This window comes from Numenius arquata, chromosome 2, assembly GCF_964106895.1.
Source record: "Numenius arquata chromosome 2, bNumArq3.hap1.1, whole genome shotgun sequence".
NCBI lineage: Eukaryota > Metazoa > Chordata > Aves > Charadriiformes > Scolopacidae > Numenius > Numenius arquata.
This window is the reverse complement of record NC_133577.1, coordinates 25,166,818-25,190,682: the sequence shown is the minus strand read 5'-3', so window position 1 is coordinate 25,190,682 and position 23,865 is coordinate 25,166,818. Positions and strand designations below refer to the sequence as shown.

The 23,865-nt window shown below is 35.8% G+C and overlaps 1 protein-coding gene across 1 annotated transcript in view; it reads right to left on the bottom strand.

Annotated features, from left to right (window-relative positions):
- Window positions 1-23,865, bottom strand: part of RYR2 (ryanodine receptor 2) — a 440,097-nt gene that overhangs the window by 84,506 nt on the left and 331,726 nt on the right. The window contains exons 60-68 of the mRNA XM_074144589.1: window positions 22,206-22,321; window positions 20,555-20,619; window positions 18,373-18,494; window positions 15,064-15,113; window positions 9,973-10,033; window positions 8,062-8,300; window positions 6,514-6,595; window positions 3,349-3,479; window positions 1,295-1,615 (exon numbers count right to left, since the gene is read on the bottom strand). Of these exons, the coding sequence (XP_074000690.1) occupies window positions 1,295-1,615; window positions 3,349-3,479; window positions 6,514-6,595; window positions 8,062-8,300; window positions 9,973-10,033; window positions 15,064-15,113; window positions 18,373-18,494; window positions 20,555-20,619; window positions 22,206-22,321 (1,187 nt within the window). The remainder of the gene's footprint in view (window positions 1-1,294; window positions 1,616-3,348; window positions 3,480-6,513; window positions 6,596-8,061; window positions 8,301-9,972; window positions 10,034-15,063; window positions 15,114-18,372; window positions 18,495-20,554; window positions 20,620-22,205; window positions 22,322-23,865) is intronic.

The following is a 23,865-nucleotide window of genomic DNA, read 5'->3' as shown; positions in this document are numbered from 1 at the left end:
TTTGCCAAGAATTAAATGTGGTCAGGATTTCACATGGTCAATTCACTTTGTCACTATGAGGGCAGAAATTACAGCTTCATAGACTAAGCTTGCAAGATCACAAAACTTGAAAATCCTCTTTATTGGCATTCTGTCAACATATAGGTATTTGCCAATTTTGTTGAGTAATGTAGAAGTTGTTTAATAGTATGTATGGGCAGATAGCTACATAGTGCATGGAAGTTTTCTCAGCCACTGGCTCCTCTTTTGAACCTTTCTTTTTAGCTTGAGCAAAGTAGAACTGGAAAGCACGCTTCTGGTTGTTTGCAAACCTACTCGAACAGCCTGCCTGTATTTCTTATGCACATTAGGACACTGGAAGGCTGTGTGTAGATAGAAATGGGAATGATTTAACCATCCATCAACCAGCCATTTGAGAATTGTTAGCACAAGGTTTTTGCAAATCTACTCATAAAAATGAATATGTAAATTAGCACTTCATCTGGGCCCAGTAGTACAAAACCGTTTGTAACATATCCGTTAGATTACAAAGAATTTTAGGCAGTTACCACTTATCCTTAGAGCGTGTCACATTACTAACCTCCAAAGACTAGGAATCCAGACTGCTATCATGAATGAAATTACTACTACAATAAGTACTGAAAAGTCATAAGAAAGCCTAATTGAAAAACTGAATTCACATTTTTCCTTAGTGACTGTAAGAATGACTTTTCCCTAGTGACTTTTCCTTAGAGACTGTAACATTGAGAAATAAACTGATTTTAAACAAATTTTAAGGTATTATCACAATGAAGTTAATGTAAGGATTACTAAAATGACATACGCATTTCCACATTTCATTGTAATAGAAATGGTATACATATACAGCTTCAAAACAGTATTTTAAGGATCCAGCAGTCATGTAGAATAGCAAGGATTGTGTAATGCCTGCAAATGGAAACATGTCACATATTGAAAAATAAAAATGGGCTAAATAACTATAATCCTTTACTTCAATATACTGCAAAATGCATATGTGCATATTTGGGGGAAAAAGAGATAGTCTAATGTACTTTTTATAACACTTATTAAGAGACTAAAACATACTGCTTACACTACTCATTCTTTATACTTAAAATTTCTGGTTCATCAAGATCTGTTATTGTTTAAAAACAAAAATATGAGTGTTCTACTCTAGCTTTGACAGGGTAAATACAGAGTAATTTAGAGTCTGTGTGTGTGTATATATATATACACATTCTGAATATACACACGCTCTTCCTTGTTTATTCATTTATTTATTTTTACATCTTACCTGCTAATCTCTTCATCCAGGCTCCTTCATCAATACCAAGGTTGTTATAGATGATTTTCAATATGTTACCCAACAGAGTGTTCATGTGCTCTGACGTCAAGGCTGTGCAACACATTTCAGCCTTGTCAGGGTTGTTTTCTGGCCCATGCTCCCACCAGTGTGACATGTAGCTACACAGCATAGGCAGTATTACTTCCATGATATGTGGCATTTGGGTGTAACGAATACCAGACTCTGCCAGTTCCACAATTTCTTCCATTAGCTTCACTAAGGAAGGAATATTTGGGCAAACCTCTTCTACACTGGTAGGCAAATTGAGAACTATTGAAAAAAAAAAATAATCCCAAAATCAATAAACTAAGTCATAGAGTGAAAACAATTCTTTTCAATTGCTATTCCGTACAACTTTTGTTTCCATTTACATTTATGCTCTACTGATCCACCCAAACACAACAAGGTTCTTTGATACCATTGAGCGATAAACTGTTTACATGTAAGCTTCAATAATAAAACTTTCTATAATAAAAATAATTCCTATATGGAAGCTTCAACAATGTAATTACTGTGCAATGACTTCAGAGAAATCAGATGCAGTTTGCTATATTCAAAATAAAGCTTAAATTTCATAATTTCTTCCAACATAAGCTTCGCAGTTGAGGAAACAAATGGATACAACGAAACACCTCTCCACAACACATTAGATGAGACCTGGAATGTTACTAGAAAGAAAAAAAAAAATCATTGCCTGACATAATGAGTAGAGCAGATTCTAAGAAATTGACTTCTGGTGGTGAATTTGTGACTGCAAATGTTTACTTTTCAAGGTATTTAAATTATCAGTTCCTTCCTCTGAAAAGGCACTGCAGTTACCTTTATTTTTGGAGGCAGTTTCTTTCATCTACGAATAAATACCTGTAAGCACAACTATTAGCTCTTGAATGTCTAGCATCCTGACGTAAACATACAATGAGATATACAGATATCTATGTAATGAAAATTCAGCCTGCAATTTGTGAATCCAAATGGTTGTACCAACATAGCTTAAGGATAGTTTTTTTCTAAAAAATCTCTTCTGATATTTAGACCAAATATATTTTACACAGCCATCCCAGAGTCTCCATAAAGTTAAATGCAATTTTGAAAAACTAATTCAAATTTCTGATTAAAAAATCAATGAAAATACAGCTGATTGTCTTTCACAATGTATTAAAATTGCTAGAATATACATGGTAAGTAAGCATGGCTGTTGACATTTTCAAGATAAGATACTACAGCTCTGAAGAATAAATCTGGTGTACACCCTTTTTCAAAAATAAAGATGATGTTATGAAATGAATGCCATTATAAACTGGCATCTTATATACTTCTATACATATCTGTGATATAATTCACACTCAGCATATATGAAGAATTTGTACAGTTCTACTGGAATCTCTATTTACCATAGGAACAAGTAGTGCATATCACCTTATTCAACAACTATGTTTTAGCCTAAGAAACATCAAGAGTTTCAAAATGAAAAAAAAGGGTATATGCAAAATAAACATACATAATGTTACTGGAAAGTATCTGTACTGTCTTGTATTTTAAACAAAGAAAAAACAATTTACATACTACTCTCCAGTATATTTACTTTCTAAGGGTATATCATGTACTGACTAGAGGTATAGCTATTTTTCTGCAATTTCAAGGACGCATGTTTTAGCAACCTATGTTGCATATGAAAACTAAGGAAATAATGTTAGAGATTACACAATTTTATCATCAAAGATATGATATCTGAGACACTAAAAATGTGCAAAGTGCCTTCAATGAATTTATTCCAAAGAGGTATTTTGAGAATGGTATCTCAAAATGAAAACATCGGTATCTTTAGAAATGTAAAATAATTGGGTCTATCGCAATTAGCCCATTGATTTAGGAAAGAAATACAATCAAGAGATTACAAGAAAATTCTTGCACTATAGAACAGTATGCAAAAGTATATGTAATAAGGCAGACAGCATATACTGAAATTATGTTTTCATAACCAACATGTGAGTTTCTGGAAATACCTGCTCTGTCTCTTGCATTCTTGGTATTGTAAATGGAGTAGATATTATGTTTGTTCAAATGAGTTTCCAAAAAAGCCACTGGAAAGGCACCTGAGAAAGCGGCCAAGCATTCTCCTAGTGCTGATCGTTGCCTGTGAATTAACAAACAGCGTTGAGTACACACATCTTTGATGACTGACTACACCTCAGGGTAGTTGTATACCAGCCTTATTTTTACTATGAGCTCATCTCAAAGAGATAAGCCACTACATTATTAGGACAACCAACACAAGAACAGGCAATAGAAATTGAAGTCCAGCTACCCTCTGCTAACACATGAATGAAATGTTAAGACATAAAATGTCAAAGGTGGCCTACTTGACCGAGAGCAAATGAGGAACATGCAGGGAAAACCCAAAGTCATCATAACAATGCATTCTGTTCTATTACTTTCCTCTCATGTTTACTGACTTTATAATCTCTACTATTAAGAGAAAGCTAATGAATAGATCAAGAGACCAAATACAACTATCATTTTATAAGTGATATAATTTCCTTTTTCTGAGAAATACTAATAATCAAACATTGGTATAGCATGAAAATCAAGTTCTTTAGAGAGTGGAAAATTGCTTCTCCTAATCAATAACTGAAAGTTTTGCACAAAAACGTGGGTTAACAGGATGTCAAACAGATTGTGAAAGAGCAAGAGACCTGTCCCGGTTTGAAGTAAAACCGAACCAATTTTCTGTTCTGTAACTTTACATCCTAGCTAGGCCTCCTCTAACTCTCTGAAATTAATGGCATATTGTGGAGAAAACTGCTCGTTCTCAGAGTGATAAGACCAATGTTTGTGCTCCATGCCAAGGAATGATATGCAGGGAGGCCCTTGCTTATACTTATTGCTATAACAACCAAGGTCAGGCAATTTCGTTATTTGCCCCCTTAGAGGGTCGGAAACGGAAAAAACGTAGAGGGGTCACATCAGTGGGGAGGAGTGGACAGGACAGGTGAGCCAAACCTGACCAACTGGGGTATTCCATCCCATCTGCCCCATGCTCAGTATAAAGGCTCAGGGATCAAAGGGTCAGCCCCTTCCTGTGATGGCCGACGTCCAGAGAGGACTCTGTCTGTTCATCTGCCTTTGATCCCGATCCGTGTGTTCCTGACTCCAGAGCTGGAATCCAGTTCCCATTCGTCACGGAGTCCAGTCTGGGACTTCCCGAGCGCCTGCCGGTGATGTAACTGACATCCTGGGAGCTTGATACAGTTTTGTATATATTGTATCTATTTCATTATTTTCTTCTTTATTTTTATTTTAATATTAATTTTTCATTAAAGTAGTTTAGTTCATTCTAAACTTCTGAATCTCCTTATCTCTTTCTCCTCCTCTCTCCTCTTTTAGGGGGGGGAAGGGCCATCTGCCGGTCCGGTTTTGGTAAATTCAGCCAAAACCACGACAAGACCAGAACAAGGAACAAAACAAGCAGAAATGCTAACAAAAGATGGCGCATGAACAGTGCATGACAACTCTGCTGATTGGAGAAGAATCCGCCCGCCTAGCGGCTGAGTTTTGCGAGAGGATGTTGATTGGACAAGTTGTAAATGCTGATTTAGTGGAAAAGTACTGAGCGCTCTGAGACACTATATAAGTTGAGTGTTGCTTACAATAAACGATTCTGGTTGCACCCCTGACCTGAGTCCGTGCCTTCATACGCTACACAAAAACATTGCTCTAATCTCTTGAAATACATTTATTTGATACAAAAACATTTATTTGATAACAAAAATTCCTTAAGTGTGTCAAAATTATAAAAAGCCCGTCTCTAGGAAGAAGTAAGTGATCCCCTGTCATTTCACTTGGGTCCTTTCAGGGGACCTTTAAAACTATCTTTTCTGATTTCCAGTTCAGTTGATCAGAGCAGATTTTAGATATGTATGAAATCCTACTGAAGCTGAGCCACACAGCTGACAGAAATCCAGGAGTCGCATGAACTTCCAAGTAAGAAAAAGGAAAAATAAAATGCCTCCAGCAGATCTTGTGATTTAACAACATTCATCTTCAGTCTATAGTTTCTCTCATTTTAGGAACTTAAATTCTTTCTAGATCTAACTCATTAAACTTGATTTTGTTAAATCTGACTTCAATCCAATTGTTATTTATCCTGATTGCTCCTTCTTTTTTCCTTTTTCATTAGGTCTTCATAAGCAAAACATTCATACATCAGATACACCTACAAGAACACACTATGTGCTTTTCATCTCTTGGTGATGGCTGTAGACAAGATACAAAAAATTATCACTTACACTGACAAATTTCAGCTTAACTGCAAACCCCACATCATTATTTACCAAATATCAATCCCAATTAATTTTATATTCCTTATGAAATTAATGAGACCTGGTTTTCCACAGATGTGTATTTTGTTACTTAGAGACATTGGTCCTCAACCTTCTTCATGTTTCCTAGAAGTAATCACAGGTATGTCATGGGGCTGGTCTGGACTTATGCACAGGTTGATTTGCTAGACTGTACAGATATACGAACTTCCTAGATTATTGCTGCCAGTATCTGAAATGTATGAGTTCTGTTTAGTCTTCCCCTCAGAACAGTGCTCGTCACTTCAGGGCTACTACTCAGTTTTAAGAATTGAATTATCTAGGTACTTCTATTTTTATGGTTTACACAGACCAAATATAACTAGGAGGAAGGTTAGCAGATATGCAGATGCACAAAAAAAGCAATTATAAAGACTCGTTTCCCTGGGTAATTCAGTTAGAAAAGAAGTAGTGTTATATAAGCAACAAATTAAATTAAATTTAGGGTAATAAGAAAGAAACCTACATAACAAATAAACAACATATAAGGAAGACTTATAACAATAGCTGAGCTGAATGATATATTTTTCCAATTCTCAAGTTGAACATCAAGTAAAATCAGATAATTTTACTTGTAATTTTTGTTTTAATCAAGAAATATACTTTGACAAACATCTAATGCAACATTTTAAATGTACGTTAATAAATGCAGCTGCATTCCACTTAACATCTGAACACCTTTTTTCTCTCGAGATATCTTTCCAACAACAATCTCTTCCTATATTCATTTTTGGACTGTGTATTCATTAACCTAAATATAAACACTAAATATAAATATCAAAAATAGAGGAACACTTTTTTTGTTCTTACCGCTCTACATAGATGCTCTTGCTGGTTCCCAGAGCATATAAACTGGCCAATATTCTGTAACAGGAGACCTGAACATCTTCCACTAAAAAGAAGAAGAAAATGAAAGGTGTTAAGATATTTTTCTTTTCAATGCCTTTCTGTAGATTTAGAATACACTTCTTTTGAAAATAACTGAATTAATAATATTAAGCTATAAAAGGCAATCCACAGAATACAAAGTCTTCTGAGCACTGAGTACCACTTTTTACTCAAAACTTCCATTAACTTCAATACCAAGTTACCAGGAAAGACAGTAATCATATTTCACTAGTGCACTAACTTTCTGAAATTACTGGTATACCAACTCATTACAGATAACATCTAATTAGATAATCTGAGAATTTATTCATTTAATAGCTATTAAAAAAAAAAATGTCAGTGAATCTTTCTAGTTTGACACCAGTGTGATGACACCAGTGTGATGTATGTAGAATAGCTGATTAAGGATACCAACTTCAAGTAACGAAGTATTAGAGGCTAATTGTTAAGTTCCAAAACATGGAATACCAGAGATCAGAAATTATACAAGGCATGAACATGTTGGTGCCTGAAAAAGTGGTTTATTATGAACAAGTGATGTACGTGAACCCCACACTGGACTTTTCTGGATACTGTCAGTGATGCCTGAATTTTAAAGAAATAATAATTTCAAGAAAAAAAGCAGATGTTTACATCTCATCACATTCAAATCCATCAATACAACTCCAAATTTTCAAAAACAGTTCTCTAATGTGATTTTAAATATTCCCAGGTTGTAAAAAGATAAAAAATATAATTTGATAATATTTTATTCCAGGTCCTTCTCTCAGTTATTTCCATAACTGAGTTAGCTATACAGAGCAGAATCACCTCCTTTAGTGCAGTCTGGACAGCAGAATTCCTATGAAGTTCCTAAAATACATAAAATTAAAGTTTTGTGTAGCAGAATGCAAAATTTTGTCTTGCAGACACTGGGTTTGGGAAAATAAGAGACACTGAGTCTGCCGTAATCAGAATCTCTAGAGAAATCTCATATACAGAGTCTCATACATATTCCTTTCTTTGGTGCCTGAATTCTTAAGGAGCTCCTTCTCCACTTCTCCTTAGGATCTAAGATGCACCCACTCAAATCCTCCACTAACTGAAACAGAGTCGAGGTGCCTGTCTGACAGAATAACATCATTCTTGTAGTATAACCTCATTTATAGACAGAGCAAAGACAAATTAACTTATACAAAGTAACTTTTCACACAAGAAGAAAGTCACAGTAAATCTACGGTAAAGTTATAAACAAAACTGAGTCTTCTGACTGTTTAATCACAGCCACATCTGCTTTAATATTTACACAAAGTCCACTAAAACCTACAGACTGTTCTAGGTTGATTAAAGCAAATGTTTGATTAATTCAATGACAATTTTGTCAAAACAACATAGGATTTGTCGTTCTCTAATAGAACTGAGAGTTTAGTAATGCTTACTACATGACAGTACAGGAATTTTAGTGGCATGGCACTTCTAAGTAATACATACATATCAAATCTTCCCCAAACTGGTGCTGTCCAATATGCTCAAATAATGAAGATAGCACTGGCAGGAGAGCAACTGTGGTATAATTAATGATTTGTGTAACTCCCTTTGGCTGGTTTCTGCTGTGCGTAAACTGGCCTTGCTTAAGATTTTCCATTGTTTTCTCCAGATCCTCAGCAGCATTGTCCAAAAATGCTCTCAATGCCATCTTAACAGATTCCAGACCAGTTTTCATCACAGTCCTGTATATAGCATGTGAAAAGAATGAAAAAGAATATTCTATTAGACAAGCACAGAACAAAGCCTGGTCTTGGCTTATATGAAACAGATAATAAAGATCTGAAGAAAAATCTTCCATCTTTTGATATTGTAAAATCTTCTTACAGCAGAACAACCTACTGAAAAAAATATTTCATAGGTATTCTAGAGAACACAAGGATATTTTATCTGATTAACTGTTGAGAAAATAAAGTCTTTTTAAATTTATAAATTGATTCATTTGCCTTCAGATGGAAAAAAAAACCCAAACCTAACAAAAGAAGAAGAATGAGTAAGTCTGCAATTTATGACTCTGAGAAGAACTATCTCAAGCTAGAACTCAGAAAGTCTTCCCAACCATGACAGTCATATATCTGCCTCCAGAATAAGGGCATCAGAAAGGAATGAGTAAAAACAACCAAATATGTTTTTATATAAATAAATAAATAAATAAATAAATGCATTGATTACATAACTATAACACCATAATCAGTTACGTAATAATATAATCCAGGACAATTATTACCTTATTTATTTTAACTAGCTCAGTTACAGACAAGCATTTTTAAAGGAAACTATCCATTCAGGCATGCGTGAAATAAATCCAGGTGAAATTCTTTTGTCCATTGTATAACAGTCCAGGTTTTTTGTTTGTTTGTTTGTTTTACAGAGTTTCAATGGCAATATTTTCAAACTTTCCTGTAACCTCCATGAATCCCTTAATTCCCGCCTAGAGCTATTTTTACATCTCTACCAAGAGCTGAATTGGTGACCTCCACCTGTATCTGTATTCTATCTGCATGATTACATAGAGCATGGACAATTTATGACAAAACCCCAATATATGGGAACCTAAAGGATTACCATGCAACAGCTGAGCCATATTAATTGACCACGAACATGACTCTACTCCATAGCAAATGGAAAGTAAAATGTATTCATTTAAGCCACTGCAAAGCTACTGAGAAAAGAGGGCTATCTGCATGTAATCCAGTCAATTCTTTGAGAGTAAATGCAAAGTGAAATTACCATTGAGGTAGTTTAAACTATGTTTTGTTCCACAACTGCAAAGATCTAAAACTCAACTAACAGCACAGATAGATGACTGTACATTTAATGAAAAGCAACACATTAGCCTCCAATATGTCAAGACTGTTTCAAACATAAACCTCACAATGGCTCAAGCAGCTCAATTTAACTTAAAAGTACCACCGAATTTGATGTAAAGGCTTTTGTTTTTTTTTCAAATTAGAACATGAATTAACTTTGGAACACAGACATTCTATGAGACAGACTTGCTGCACTCCACGTGCATTGAACTCCCGAATCTTTTGATTAAACAGTGTAAGCAAAAGAATAAAATATTTCTAATGTCATTGTGGTTTTGGGACGGTCACATGATCAAAATCAGATGAACTAACAACCAGCAGTTCCTGGACACCACTGATCGAAACTGAAGCTGAAAGTGTAACCTACAAATATTATCCTGCCAACCTCTATTAATTAACTAGTAATTACCTACTTTGTAATGGGAATTTCTTTCAGCGCTATAACTTCTTCAAATTCTGTAGCCTTACACAGGTAGCCTAAACCTGCCTGTACATTATTTTCTTAAATTATTTTCTTCATACTTTAGAAAATATATTCAAGTATTACCTTGCATCCAAGGTCTGGCCCAGTATGTGAAGACAGTTGACTATTGATGTTGCATCATTTCCTAAACAGGGAGGAAAATTATCCACCAATTAAGTTGAGCATGCTATATAGCATACCTATGCTCTGCTACTGTATCTCTGGTTTTAATGAAAGGGTAAGTGACATAGCAGAAGAGCAATTGAACTTCTGCATCATTTTAACAATCAAGTTAAAAAACATGCAATTTGTTGTCTTAGCCTTGTTTACACAAATGCAGTAACTAGAGGCAGTAAAGCATCTCTCATCAAATAGCTGAGGCAGTCAAGATGGAAGCACTTAAATGTGGGGTTAATTAGAGCTGCAGTGTATTGTCTGGTTTTCATTTAAGTTCCATAACTTTTGCTTTCTTTGATTCAAGTTTATCCGAACATTTATCTTCGCCCTCTCCGTAACATAAAAGCTGTTAACTTTTGCAAGCTGCTATTGTAGGAAGAGAATATTTATATAACATCAAAAAGGTTAGCTTCCTGGTGTTACCAATAGGCTGCAGCCATTTATAGCATGATCAGGTGTGGCCCACATTATATGCATAATGACATAATATCCATCTCCCATAATTTATTTTTTTTCAGACTTATGCACGTAAAAAGAGAACTTACACACAACATGCCTTTTATGCATATGTACATCCCAAGATTTGCCATGTACAAGTCACTTCTAAGTTCCCTTTTTAAATCCAGGACAGATTTGACCCACAAATTTGACTACACAAATTTGACCCACAGCTTATTTAATATATTTAATTTTTTAAAAAAAAATCTAAATCTCTGCAACAACAAAAAAACCTTTTCTTGTTTCTCTATACATTTAAAGTTTCTCAATTTAAAAAAAAAGAAACAAATTGAGTATTTAAAATAGATTTCTGAAAATACTGTCATCTTCATACACTGTACTGTACTTTCTCACTGGAGGTTATTTCACTTGAAAATATAGGCAAACATACAACTAAAATCAGTAGCTGTATCAGTGAAATGGAGACATAAAAAGATAAATCGCAAAGATTGAGAAGTTTATGGCAGCACTGAGAATGCTGTTCTATGCTATCAAATTAGGAGGTATTGCTGTGGTGTTCATCCACAGTAGATTAAATAAACCTGAATCCCAGCTTCCATGGCTGCCCCTAGCCAGGCAGCCTCACCCTCTTTGCACTGGCGGTCATGCAATGATATAGTGAGAAGATAAGAAAGCTGAGGTGGCCTAAAAAAATCCTACAAAAAACCCCACCAACAACAAACCACCCAAACCACCCCAAAAGATTAAGTTTTTTTGTCACCGCCTATTTTTTTTCCTTACTAGTTTATTGCTGTGGTGATATGAATGCCAGTGCAGACGAAGGAAGTGCTAATGACAGCAAGGATGGAGGGAAGGACTCAAAGCAACCCAGATTGAGACTGTGGATTAGACTATCATGAAATAGTGTCTTAACATTTGTTGTGCAGGTGTGTATACACTGCATACTACAGTGCGTAGAGATGCTTACTCCAGTTCCCTGAAAATTTACATTAGCAATCTATTTATACCATGTAGACACATTTCAAAAGCCATATATTTATCAGGATTCAGGTACTCCATATGCTGCAACCAGATGGAAGGGTCAGATATACATCTAGTTATTCTGAAAAACAGACAAGCTTTAGGCATATCCCTCTAGCAGATACTGCAGTGTGGTTGGTTCCACAAACTAGGATATCAGAGCAGAATTGAGTGACCATGATAAATACAGCCCCCTTCAATCTAAACTGGCCAGTTTTATCCATGTAACACTAAAAACAGACTTTCAAAATTATCATAAAACTTCTTTTCTGGAATGCCTCCTTCAGGCAGGATTTGTTACAGGATCTTAGAAAATGCCATTTGCTATGAAAGACAGGTAAACCTAGGCTCAGTGGAAATTCTGTGTCTTCCTTTTGTTCAATGTAATGAATTTAGTTCTTTTCATTGTGTTTCTGAAACAAAAACCCACCAAAAAAAAAAAAGAGAATATTTTTTAATATTTTACATTAACATACTAGTTAAAACTAAAAAAAAAATCCTTTTAAATGGAACATTTAAAGAATCAGTTTGCTTCCAAACTGAGGTCAGAAGTCAATTTCAGAAGGCCATCTTTTTTTTAAACTGAGTAATGAAACTTAAAATGAGGGGTTTTCTAATGAAATTAGTTTTATTACTATTGCTAGTATTCCACAGTGTATATATGTACCTTCATCAAATTAAAAAGATTCTTTTTTTATTAATTAAAAATGTTCTTGGTTTTCAGAAGCCTGAAAACTAGATACAAAAGACTCTAATGTAGAAATGAACACGCAGTATATAAAATTCCATTACATCATGAAAGGGGAACAGATGATAATTACAATCCACCAGGATAAAAACTGAAACAAGATCTGTTCCTTAAAGGAACTCTTCACGTAATTCAAAAAAATAGAAGCTGAACTTATTAAAATACTAAACCTCATGAGTTCAAGAGGTTTTAAGGCTAAAAGTATCCAAGGAGCTAGTATAAATATTAGGTTGATGGTTGGATCACCGTTCAGCATGTACTACAAATGCAGTTGATCCCATGAACTGCACAACTGAGTTTCTGTAATAATCTGAGGTGCAGTCCTACATATTTTAGAAAGCTGTATTATTATAACAGAAGGGAAGAACTTTTGCTATATTGCAAAAGTGCTACGGATATTGATTCCAGGATGCTTTAGTGGAAGGACACTTATAAATTCTGGATATCATTAGGCATAGAAAGTCTTCTGTTTCTTTTTAGGAACTCCTCTGATTAATTTCCCCATGTTCCCCAAAATTAGTGAGAAAACCAGGCCTTTCTTTTCCGATGTTTTACTCAGCTAATTTTTTTTCAGATTACATGGGTCTGTATTAGCGATATGAAGATTTTTTTTAAAGACTTACTTAAGTACTTATATAGAAAGAATGCCTTACTGGAGATTTAAACAATATAAAAAGTGAATCAAACAAGTCATATAAATTTGTTTTTTAAATTGAGAAAATGTAAATTCAAATGCTCAATTCCCCAAAATTATTCACTACAATCTTTCAAATTCAGCCCACTAATAATAATGAAACTAAATCAATACAGTCTTATTGATGCACAGCTACAGCTCTCAAACAGTAAATTATTGGGGTCAAAATCTATTTTCACAGTGTAAAGAAATAATAATTCCATGATGAACTACAATTCCATAATCTCAGTGACACTCTTAGCTATCAAATGTGATTAACTGTTTAATTCACTCTGGAAGACTTGCATGCTCAATTTTCCATTTCATCAAGACTTGTATATACAGCTTAAGCTACGTGACATTTACTAATGACTTTCATACATGCAGCTGTGTCTTCAAAAGTACCATTCAAATTCACAATAATATCAAACACCTATATACCAAAACTATATAGCATTTTGCTATTTGTTATCACAAACTCCCCACTTTCCATAAAGGTTATCAAGCAACTCTTGCTCATTCAAGATGCCTCCAAAACATACTAACAACTTTCTAGGTCCCACAGCTGTGCCCAGAGGCTGTCCTCATGGGCACTTTCCCCTCTTCTACATAGGCTTTGTCTTTGCTGGAGTGAGTGCAATTATTTTGATCTGGTTTTCTAACATGATATCAAGATATGGCAAACTGTAAGGTGACTTTGACTTGAGTTAGTAGGTCCACAGTAAATGATCATGCTCTATAGTGTCATGGTGACCTTGTCATAACTCATGGAAAAACTACAGTACACTTCTGTGTTGCCTTCAAGATTTTATATCCTGTTAGTTACTGCACACTAGGAAGAGAGTTAAAAATCTAACTGTAGCCATACTGAATGCTCATCTGATCCCATCTGACTTATCTGCTTCTACCACTTGAACCCAGCCAAACAATAGGAAATAAGCAAGCTGAGATGTGGAATCGAAAACATCTTTTCTTTAGTATTGAAGAAAGTTACATTGACTTAAATTTTTAACTTCAACTGTTACTCATTTTAGAAAAAAAAAAAAGTCAGGAAAACAAATTCACACAATAATGAAAAAGATTTGCAAAATTTTAATAGTATACCTGAGCTAGTTCATTCTTTGAAGAAACAACCTAGGGTATAGAACAGAGCTTATGTGCACATTTGTGACATACTCCACCCTTCAGAAAAAGATGCAACAATGCCACATGGCTGCGGAAATAACCCCATTCCTCCTATGATATTTAACAGCCTTTTAAGCATAACAGCCTGTAAGCTTTTTAAACACCACACTGCTGCAGCGAGTTCCTTCCCTTCAAATTGAATGAAATATGTAGGAATTGAGTTAGATGCATGTTATCTTAATCAGATTCTAATTCGCTAAATAATTACCCAATTAGGTATGTTCTTAGATGCTGAAGTTTGCAATGCATCCATCATAGAAACTATATAAGCATAGGATGTACTATTTCAATTATCATTATCATGGCATAAGAAAAAGATTGCAGAGTAAATGACTGTGCCACACATTGCATATAATGTATACATTTGATACAGACTTCAAATTTACTTCAATTAAGTGATTTTCATATGGCATAAGACAAACACCGAGCTCCTACTCAATTCACATAATACCAGAAAGATAGTATACATGCGTATGTGGAGTCAAGCACATCTGGGAATATTTAAGAATTCCACAGAACATCACTAAGCATTTCAGCGCACTACAAATTTTCCTTAATGACCTTCCAATACAAATGTGCAGTTCTGATGCTCTGTTTTTCCCAAATTATTTAGAATAAAATTAAAAATTAGCAATTACAATTAACTCAGCAAAATTCTTTGGTAGGATAATGAAATCCAGATATTAGTTAAGACACATGAAAAACTGAATAAAAACACCCAAACTGATAACTACAGAAGCTTTTTATTCCGTCTAATAATTTCTGTGATCTACCAGCCTAAATGATTAGTGGTCTGTGAAGACCATGCAATTTCAGCCATGCAGCATGCAACAAAGCAGCACGTAACACAATGCAAAAATGGCAAAGAAAACCAACTGATGGCCATGCTAGTATTTGTCAAGGGTCTCCTTACCAAACAGTGAAATCCTATGCCTGACAAGAACTCCAAGTTTGCAGAACAGGCTGAAGACAAAAGAAAAATAAAAGAGAAGAGAAGGGAAAAGGAAAAAAATAAGAGGAGGAGGGAAGGGGAGGGAGGGAGAAGAAAGAAAAAATAACAGCTGATATATGAGCAGGAAAAGCAACATGATGTCACGCAGAAAGACTCAATTATCTGAGCAGAATGTGGGACAGAGTACTAAAGAAAGAATTTTTAAGTGCATATCCTTAACAAACATGGTTAAATAAGCACATATTATAATTAAAGAAACAAAAAAAATTTAAAAGCAAAGCTAATTAATATAAAAGCGTCCTGTATGATAACCCACAAAAAAATAACCATCAAAGCTTTAAGAAGTAAAATGTGGTCAGTGTTCAATTCAGGATACCACTGACAATTTGAAAACAAAAGGTAAGGAAATCAGATTAATTGAAGTGTTTGATGGCAAAAGTTTAACAATTTGGATCTTGTCATCTTGAACACAGTGAGAACGTCTTTTCAAATACATTGCTTCTTAAGCATTGCTAAACATGAGAAATAGCCTCTTATATGGTTAAAAACCAACAGAAATGGATATGATCAATGATTTCATTTCACACGTTTGAATTACTTCCTGTGCTGATGAGCAGTGCCCCATTCAGAACAATGAAGAATGAAGTTTTGTGTTAATTCATAGAAGCGGGAGCACACTGCCCTACCCAAATTGACCTGACCTCCAGGTTTAGGAGGGATTAGCTCAATCTTCATGATCCAGTTCAGTCTGAGAATTTTCTTGGAGAGCAACATCAATTTTGGTGTTATTTTTTATGCTGCTAAACCCCTCATCTACTACAGATGACATGAAGAATAACATGTCATTTTACTAAGCTATTTAATTACTAGGCACACAGGCTAGTTATCAACCTCTGATTTAAGAGCAAAAGACACCATAAGCACATCTGCACAATTTAGGGATGACATCTGGACATCTTGTTCCATTGACAGACAAGAGCATGGTGCCAAATGGAAACATTTATGTCCAGAATCAGAACAGTCAGGTTAATGTGGTGTTGAATCCAGCTAATTAGCCCGTGCAGTGATCCACTATAGGAACAGCAACTGCTCTATTTTAGAAATGAGTCTGGTTGGTGCATGTTCAGGGATCTCTGTTTACTTTTTACTCCATGAGGCAGACATATACTGTATATTCTTTTAAGAGGATCCAGGTTCAGCCAGCCCAACAAGAAAAGCTCAACAGAAGCATGTTAGCACTGTATAAATCTTGTGTCCATTCTAACAAAGACATTAAAAAGCTGACAATCTATCTTCTTTTTCTAACACAAATCTTACTCAACTGAGTGTAGCATTCAGCACATGCTGCGTTTTCACAAAGTCAGACTGAACCTATTACCTCCAGTGAAATTAGTTTACGTTAAATAAATAAATTAAAAAATCCGGCAAAATGGCCAGTACTTAGATTGATATCCAGAACTAATTTTATGCAACTGAAGTAGGACAGGAAATTGTCTAATGGATGAGAAATGCAAAAAGCCCAGCCCAGAAGAGGCTGGTTACAAATAAGATAAAATATAATGCCACCATATTTCAGGAAGAGGTCCGACCCATATTTGCCCACAAAATAGATCTGCATTTAATGTATTTGCTGAACACAGAATAGTTATTGCATTTGTTAACACTGTCATTGCATTATCAATACCCAAAATTATACTCTTCCACAGCTTAATGAATGCAAGCTTCTTCATTGGAGAAAGAAAGCAGGTAGGAACTTCCCTTAGCTTGAAGAAAATCCTACATGAGTTGCACTCAAACAAATCTAAAGGGAAAACTCAACAGAAAATCAAAAATCCAGCTTTGGCAAACTCCCTACAAAACTGGGGGGGGTGTGGGGACAGCAAACAAACCACCACAAAATAATGCTGGAAATCTATTAAAATGCCCCAAAACAACCCTTTAGGAAATGGATCATATAATGTAGTTTCTATAATCTTTGTGTCTTGGTAAGTAAATAATAAACTGCTCAATAACACCGGTTATAACTATCATTCATCCAAGGTTTCCTTGCATGTGTTTTCTTCTCTTTGGTCAATACTTCTGGACAGCAGGTAACTCAACTAAGTATGGCAGCAGCTTTGATCCTTTTGCTGGGGTACATGATCAGGAATCTCACACAGCTAGACAGCATATTGGTAGAAGTCCTGAATCTACGCAGCACGTGTGCTGGTATATCCATGTTTGACATATTAAAGAAGTACGCGGTTTACTGGTGTGACTCAAGAACTGTGAAAATATTGCTATCCAGGAAGTTACAGACAGAAAAACAGCAGCTCGTAGAGTGGAGAATTATCTAGATGCATGCATTTTGATAGAGTTTTTTAATTATTTGAAGAATGCCATTCAGCCAAGCTGCCAGATCAAATTAGTCCATGAGATGACACAGGGTCAAGACAGCCATTACTTACTTATGCTTATTATTGTTGCTAGAAACTTCACTCAGTATTCACAGTCTTGCAAACCACACATATCTGTATGATCATCTTTAAGGCTGTCAGCCTTAAAGAACAGCGATTCAGTTTTGCATGGTTCAATACCCAATAAGAGCCAAGAAGGCAACCATGATACCTATACATTACAGATACGCAGCAGGTCCTGGGTGAAGCTTGTAGTCCACCTTACTGAATGGGAAATATGGGTTTCAATTTTCAAAAGTGAAATTAAGTGAAAACATATCTTAGAGAGATGATCTAAAAAGTTGATAACTTCAGAGAAAGGATGAAGTGGTTATTTCTGTCATATTAGCACTGTTATTACTATTTAGAAAACCAAAGAGCAGAAAGAAAGCAACTCACTCATTTTTACTTTTTATGGTGTGCGGTAATGATACTTACTGAAACTCAGTAAAAAATAAGTTTGGCTTTCAAAATTTTGCAGGAATAATGACTTTCGTATATACCTATTTCCAGCAGTGAAAGCTGATACACAATTGTATAGCCTGTGCTACAGACTGTGCAACTGAGGCATTGTTACACATAATGCTAAACTTAAGTTCCCTGCATGCTAAAATCGTCACCACTACCTTTAAAACAGCATATAATCATAACTCTGTACTCCTCTCTTCATTTTATATAATGAAACTTCTTAACAGGAAAAGAAAGTAAAAAAGTTTAATTTGCATGTTCATAAAGATATTTGTCTGCCTCCCATTACTCACTTTCCCACAGCCCACTGCTGTTGTTTAAAGACAAACACACATATGCATACACATTAATATTATTAAAGTTTTACCTTGTCACCATTTCTTTCTCTTTATTAGAGGCATGGCCTCCACTGCTGAGAGGCCTACTTGCTGCAGATAAGAAATACAGGCGATGATTTTTAAAATACTGATCAATCAAAGGGAGCACAACCTGAAATTACATCAGAAAGAAACGGTTATCTCAGGGTTTTCTTTGCTATATTCTGTATTACTCTTTGTAAGTTAAAATTAAAGACAGAGATTTCAAAAGTATTTTTTTAAATGTCTATTCCTCTTTGAATATATTCCCAATTCAAGGCACTTCAAATATCAGGAAAGGCAGCAGAAAAAAAAAATAAATTACAATATCTCCAGGACTTATCTGTGGGGTTTTTTAGGAGGGGTGCAAAACAGAAAGTCTAATTTCATTTTATCTCACAATTTTAGATTTTTCCAGTACCACATACCCAGACACAACTATTGCTGTTCATGCCATTTAATGCAGGTTTAAGAATAATTTGCCTACAACTGTCAGAGCACTAACAGCACTTAATTCTAGATGCTATCGTACAAAACTCCCAAAACAACCTCACTCATAAAGGGCTTGTCCACAGTTCTCCTGTTTTCTTCATGTGGTGACCATTACTCAGTACCCACTGCAGGTGTCAGCCAGGAGGAGATCCAAAATGAACAGCCAATAAGAAAATCTGAAATTGCTTCCTTTTTGGAGCATGATTCAAAAGAAGGTGGAACACTAGCTTCTTAGGCAATGGACTTGGCAAATAGTACCACATGGAAGTACTTTAAGGTATCGAGATTACAATTTACTGAAAGGATATCAGGGTTTGAAAATGCTGCAAACAGCTGCCTCTGCTTATTCACTAATGGATTTAAAAAGCACTTTGAATATGCAGACACCATACAAGCTTTTACATGCAAAAGGCATACAGGCATAAGCATATTTTCTTAATTTATAACATGCAAAACCTTCCTGACACAAAAAGGAGAATTGGGCTGACAGGAATCTCATGACTTTCAGCAAGGAGAATTGCAAAGTCCTCCCGAAGTTCATATGGGAGGAATAATCCCAGGTACACACTGAGGGCTGACCACCTGGAAAGCAGCTTTGCAGAGAAGGACCAGGGAGTCTCAGTGGACAGCAAACCAACCACGAGCCAACAATGCACCCTCACTGCAAAGGTGGCCAACAGCATCCTGGTTTGCATTAGACAAAGGACTGTCAGCAGGTCCAGGGAGGTGATTCTTCCTCTCTACTCAGCACTGGTGAGGCAACATCTGAAGTGCTGTGTCTAGTTCTGGGCTCCATAGTACAAGAGAAACACAGACACGCTGGAGAGAGTGTCCAGTTAAGAGGCCACAAAGATAATGAAGGAACTTGAGGATCTTTCAAATGAGGAGAGATTAAGAGAGCTGGGACTCTTTAGCCTGGAGAAGAAAAGGCTCACGGAGGATCTCATCAAAGTGTATAAATTTCTGAAGGGAGGGTGTACAGAAGATGGAGCCAGGCTCTTTTCAGTTGTGCCCTGTGACAGGACCAGAGGCAAGAGGCACAAACAAACACAGCAGGTTTCCTCTGACCACCAGGAAACTTTCTGACTGTGAGGGTGACTGAGCACTGGCACAAGCTTCTCAGAGAGACTGTGGAGTCTCCACCTTTGGAGGTATTCAGAAGCCTGCTGGACATCGTCCTGGGCAACCTGCTCTAGGTGGCACTGTTTGAGCAATGAAGTTGGACTACATGGACCTCCAGAGTGCCCTTCCAACCTCAGCCATTCTGTGACTCCGTGATGGAAACATCAGCATGGTTTTAAAAAAAGGAAAGAAATAAGGAAGGTGACACTGCCAGACACATAGCTTTGTTAATTCCAATAACTATTGCTCACACTTATCTGCCTGAAGATTTTAAGATAAAAATCTTCAGAATTAGACTAAGCCAGTAAACAGAAAACGTAGGGAAGTTATGAGTAACATCATATGAGTAGTTGCATATCATGAAGTAAGGAAATAATGAGAATAACAATATAGCGCTGTAATTTTTTTCACATCTATATTTCATCGTATTTTCAAGCTATTTTTATCACAGTTTTAATTAATAAAATAATGACCTTAAAATAGAAAAGTGGAACTAACAATAATCACGTTCACTAACAAATGCTTTCTCACTTCAACTACTTATTATGTTGACAAAGAATAAGCAAAGATATACTGTACTTTGGCAAAAAACTTGATTTCTTGTTCATATGGGAAATGCTCTCCTTTGCCTCTGCTGCCACCATCTGCAGAGAGAAGAAAATTAAGCTCCCTGTCATGTATCCTCAATTACCGTGTACTCTGCATTTTTCTTAGAAAGGTACACTATAAACCAGTAATACTGATCATCTTTAGGTGTAGATTTAAGATACCATAAACAGTATACACACTAGTTGAAGTGGCATTTTATGACTCCCTCATGTGAAGATAAGTTATAGCAAATAAAATGTGTAAAGAAAAACTGTCCAAATCTTCATAAAAGTTTAGACATCTCATAGTCCAAAGAGATATGGATATTTTTGTGAGATGAAAATCTGGCCTTATGTTTGTATTTTATTAGTTATTTGGAAGCCTGAACTCAAATATCAATGGAACACCTTTCTCCAATTGTTCCCAGGAGAAACAGAATTACCAAATTTTTACTACTTATTTGTGGATTTTGTCTAAAGAACAAAATTAATGTTTAGAACTACCCACCTGAAATAGATATTGCTTCACTTCCCCCATTACCATAAAAATTAAATACTCTTTACAGGCATAATCAGGTACAGCTCCCAGATTATTTATCCTTTATTTATTATCTTCTTTTTACTAATCAATACTAACACAAACGGTATTTGTTCCAGCAGTGTTTCTAGTGTTTCGGTATTTATTCATTATTATTCTTGTCGTTATGCCAAATCTATATAATTAAGTAGAATGAAGCCATGATAATCAGGTATTAGCAGCAGAAGTAACCCAATGAGTTATCAAGGACAGACTTTTGCTACTGTAAGTAACCATGGCATATAATAATACATGAATTTGATAATTTCCACTTTAAAACTAGATAAGCTTTTGGATGAGCATTGATTTATTCAATCTCTGTGGCTCCTGCCATTAATACTGTCAATTAGAGCATCTACACCTAGACATGAGGCACAGTACATGTTATGTAGCATTGCAACTCCCATGGTCACATAGAAGCTGCATCTGGCCAGGGTTTTTGGCTTTTACTGCTCATGTAAGAAGCTGACTTGGGTCACCAAACTGTTTTGTTTTGGGTTTTGGAGTTGGTTTGGTTTTGGTTTTTGTTTTGTTTTGTTTTTTTTTAACAAAAGCAGATCCAGCTAAATCCTTTCCTTCACAGCACTATTGGAGAAACACATGCTGGTATTTGTGAAAAAATATTCCTATTGTGGGAGTCTGTTAAAGAGGTTTCTCTACTCAACTTCCTCCTCCAGAGAAAATTTCACAATGGTACAAATGACTGGTTTAATTCTCTCTGTAAAAAATGGATTACACGAGAATAATAAACGTTAATGTGCACACATGCAAAATTATGAATTTGCGCATAAATGCAAGGGGGCAGCTAGTTTACTTTTTCAAAGAATTAAAGTAATTAAAAACTTTGGCTGAACACTTTTCATCTGCGAAATGAATATGAGAAACTGGAATGAATATGTGAACTACACAACTTTCCAAAATTTATCATCTTCATCAACTACAGGAAACTAGAGGGAGAACTCCTAGTCCAAGAACGTGTTAGGTTTTTTGAAGTTTTCTAGCTGTTTTAATAATATCAAACATCCTAGTTAATAATTCTTAAGAAAATGCACAAGGAGTACTATACCAAACTCCAGAATGTACTGATGGGCTTCATCCACATATCTTATAAGTTGCTGAAGGAAACTGTAGGCAAAGCGTTTCTCAATGGAAGGTGTGTCTAATTCCAGGTCCTTAAATCCTCTGTAAAAAGAAGCAAGTCAATTTTCACACATGCAGGACTCAAAGTAGTCTTACCACTCCATGTAGTCTGATGCCATTCTTATCTAGTAATGATTAACTGCTTATTAACATAAGAATTGTTCTGTGTTTTAAGTAAACAGTACTTTACCCCGTGCTTAGGTTTTGAGCAATTTGTTGAGATAAAACTCAGATTTCCCAAGTAGAAGGTTACAGAAAAATGAGACTAGTCAATCAGATTAATACAGTACCATTGTAATTTCTTTCCCTTAATTGTAAGGCATTACTGTTTTATATTTCCCTCCAGGGACTGATTCTTGAGTGAGGGAGTTTTGAAACTGCCAGAATACTTCGATTCAAACAATCAAACCAGAAGTAAATCTTGTTTCCCTCATCAAGATTTTCCCCAAAAGTCTGTTCATAATGGAAGAACTTCTAATAGCTATGTAGCCTTTGTGAAAAATCAGGGGAAAACCAAAACAAAGTGATGGAATTACAGTTTACCTGTTTCAGTATGTTCCATCATAGTTACTAGTCTGATATGAAAAGTGTATCTTCTTTCAATAAGTGTGAATCTGCAGAGTTGTACCGTAATGCGGGCTGACGTCTGCTAGCAACAAGTTGACAATGACATAGAACCATTGAATTGTTTGGGTTGGAAGGGACCTTAAAGACTATCTACTTCCAACCTCCTTGCCATGGGCAGGGACACCTTCCACTAGACCAGGTTACTCAAAGCCCCATTCACCCTGGCCTTATACACTTCCAGGGATGGGACATAAACCTTGATTCTACAGGACCAGGACTTTAATGATGGCACATGAAGAAGCTATGCTTAATCAGCAAGGGAGTCAGTCACCCCACTGCCAGAGGCACCAAGTACATTAGTACCTAATTATTTTGCAAGTTAAAAAAAGTACACCTACTGAATATAACTGCCTGTGTAGTGCATATTTCTGCTTTAAATTAGAACACTGCTGATGGTAGGGTTCAGTTTCAGAAAAAGAGATTCTGGAACTAAAACAGTTTTGTCAGCTGGTACTTTTAAAGGTATAAGTGTCTGCTTCATTAAGGTTATCCAGTCACGGACCATCCCAATTCAAAAGGGGTTAATAAGAGGGAAGCCATAAACAAGAAGATTTAGAGACACAAACTTGGCAGACAACGGGTAAAGGAGACAACGCTGTAGATCAAAAGTCTCCGGTTCCTAATTAACAGGCCATTAAGAAACTTCAGGCACACCTTTGGAGAGGGCCACCTGGATTTTGTAACTCATAAGAGGAGGGGACTTTGAAGAACATGAGGATTTGGAATATGTGAGACAGGTCAGTAGAACTAATGATGGAACATGCAGGGGAGGAAGATCAAGGAAGAGCAAAAGGGGAGAAAAAGACAAAAAATGGTATAAAAGGGGCCAGCCGCATGTAAACCAAGGCCGGTCAATACAGTCATCTGACTGAGCCCTGCACTTCATCTCTACAGTCTCTCTTATCTTCTTACTAAATCCTTTCTTCATTATCGTTCTATGTAATCTCACTCACTATCCC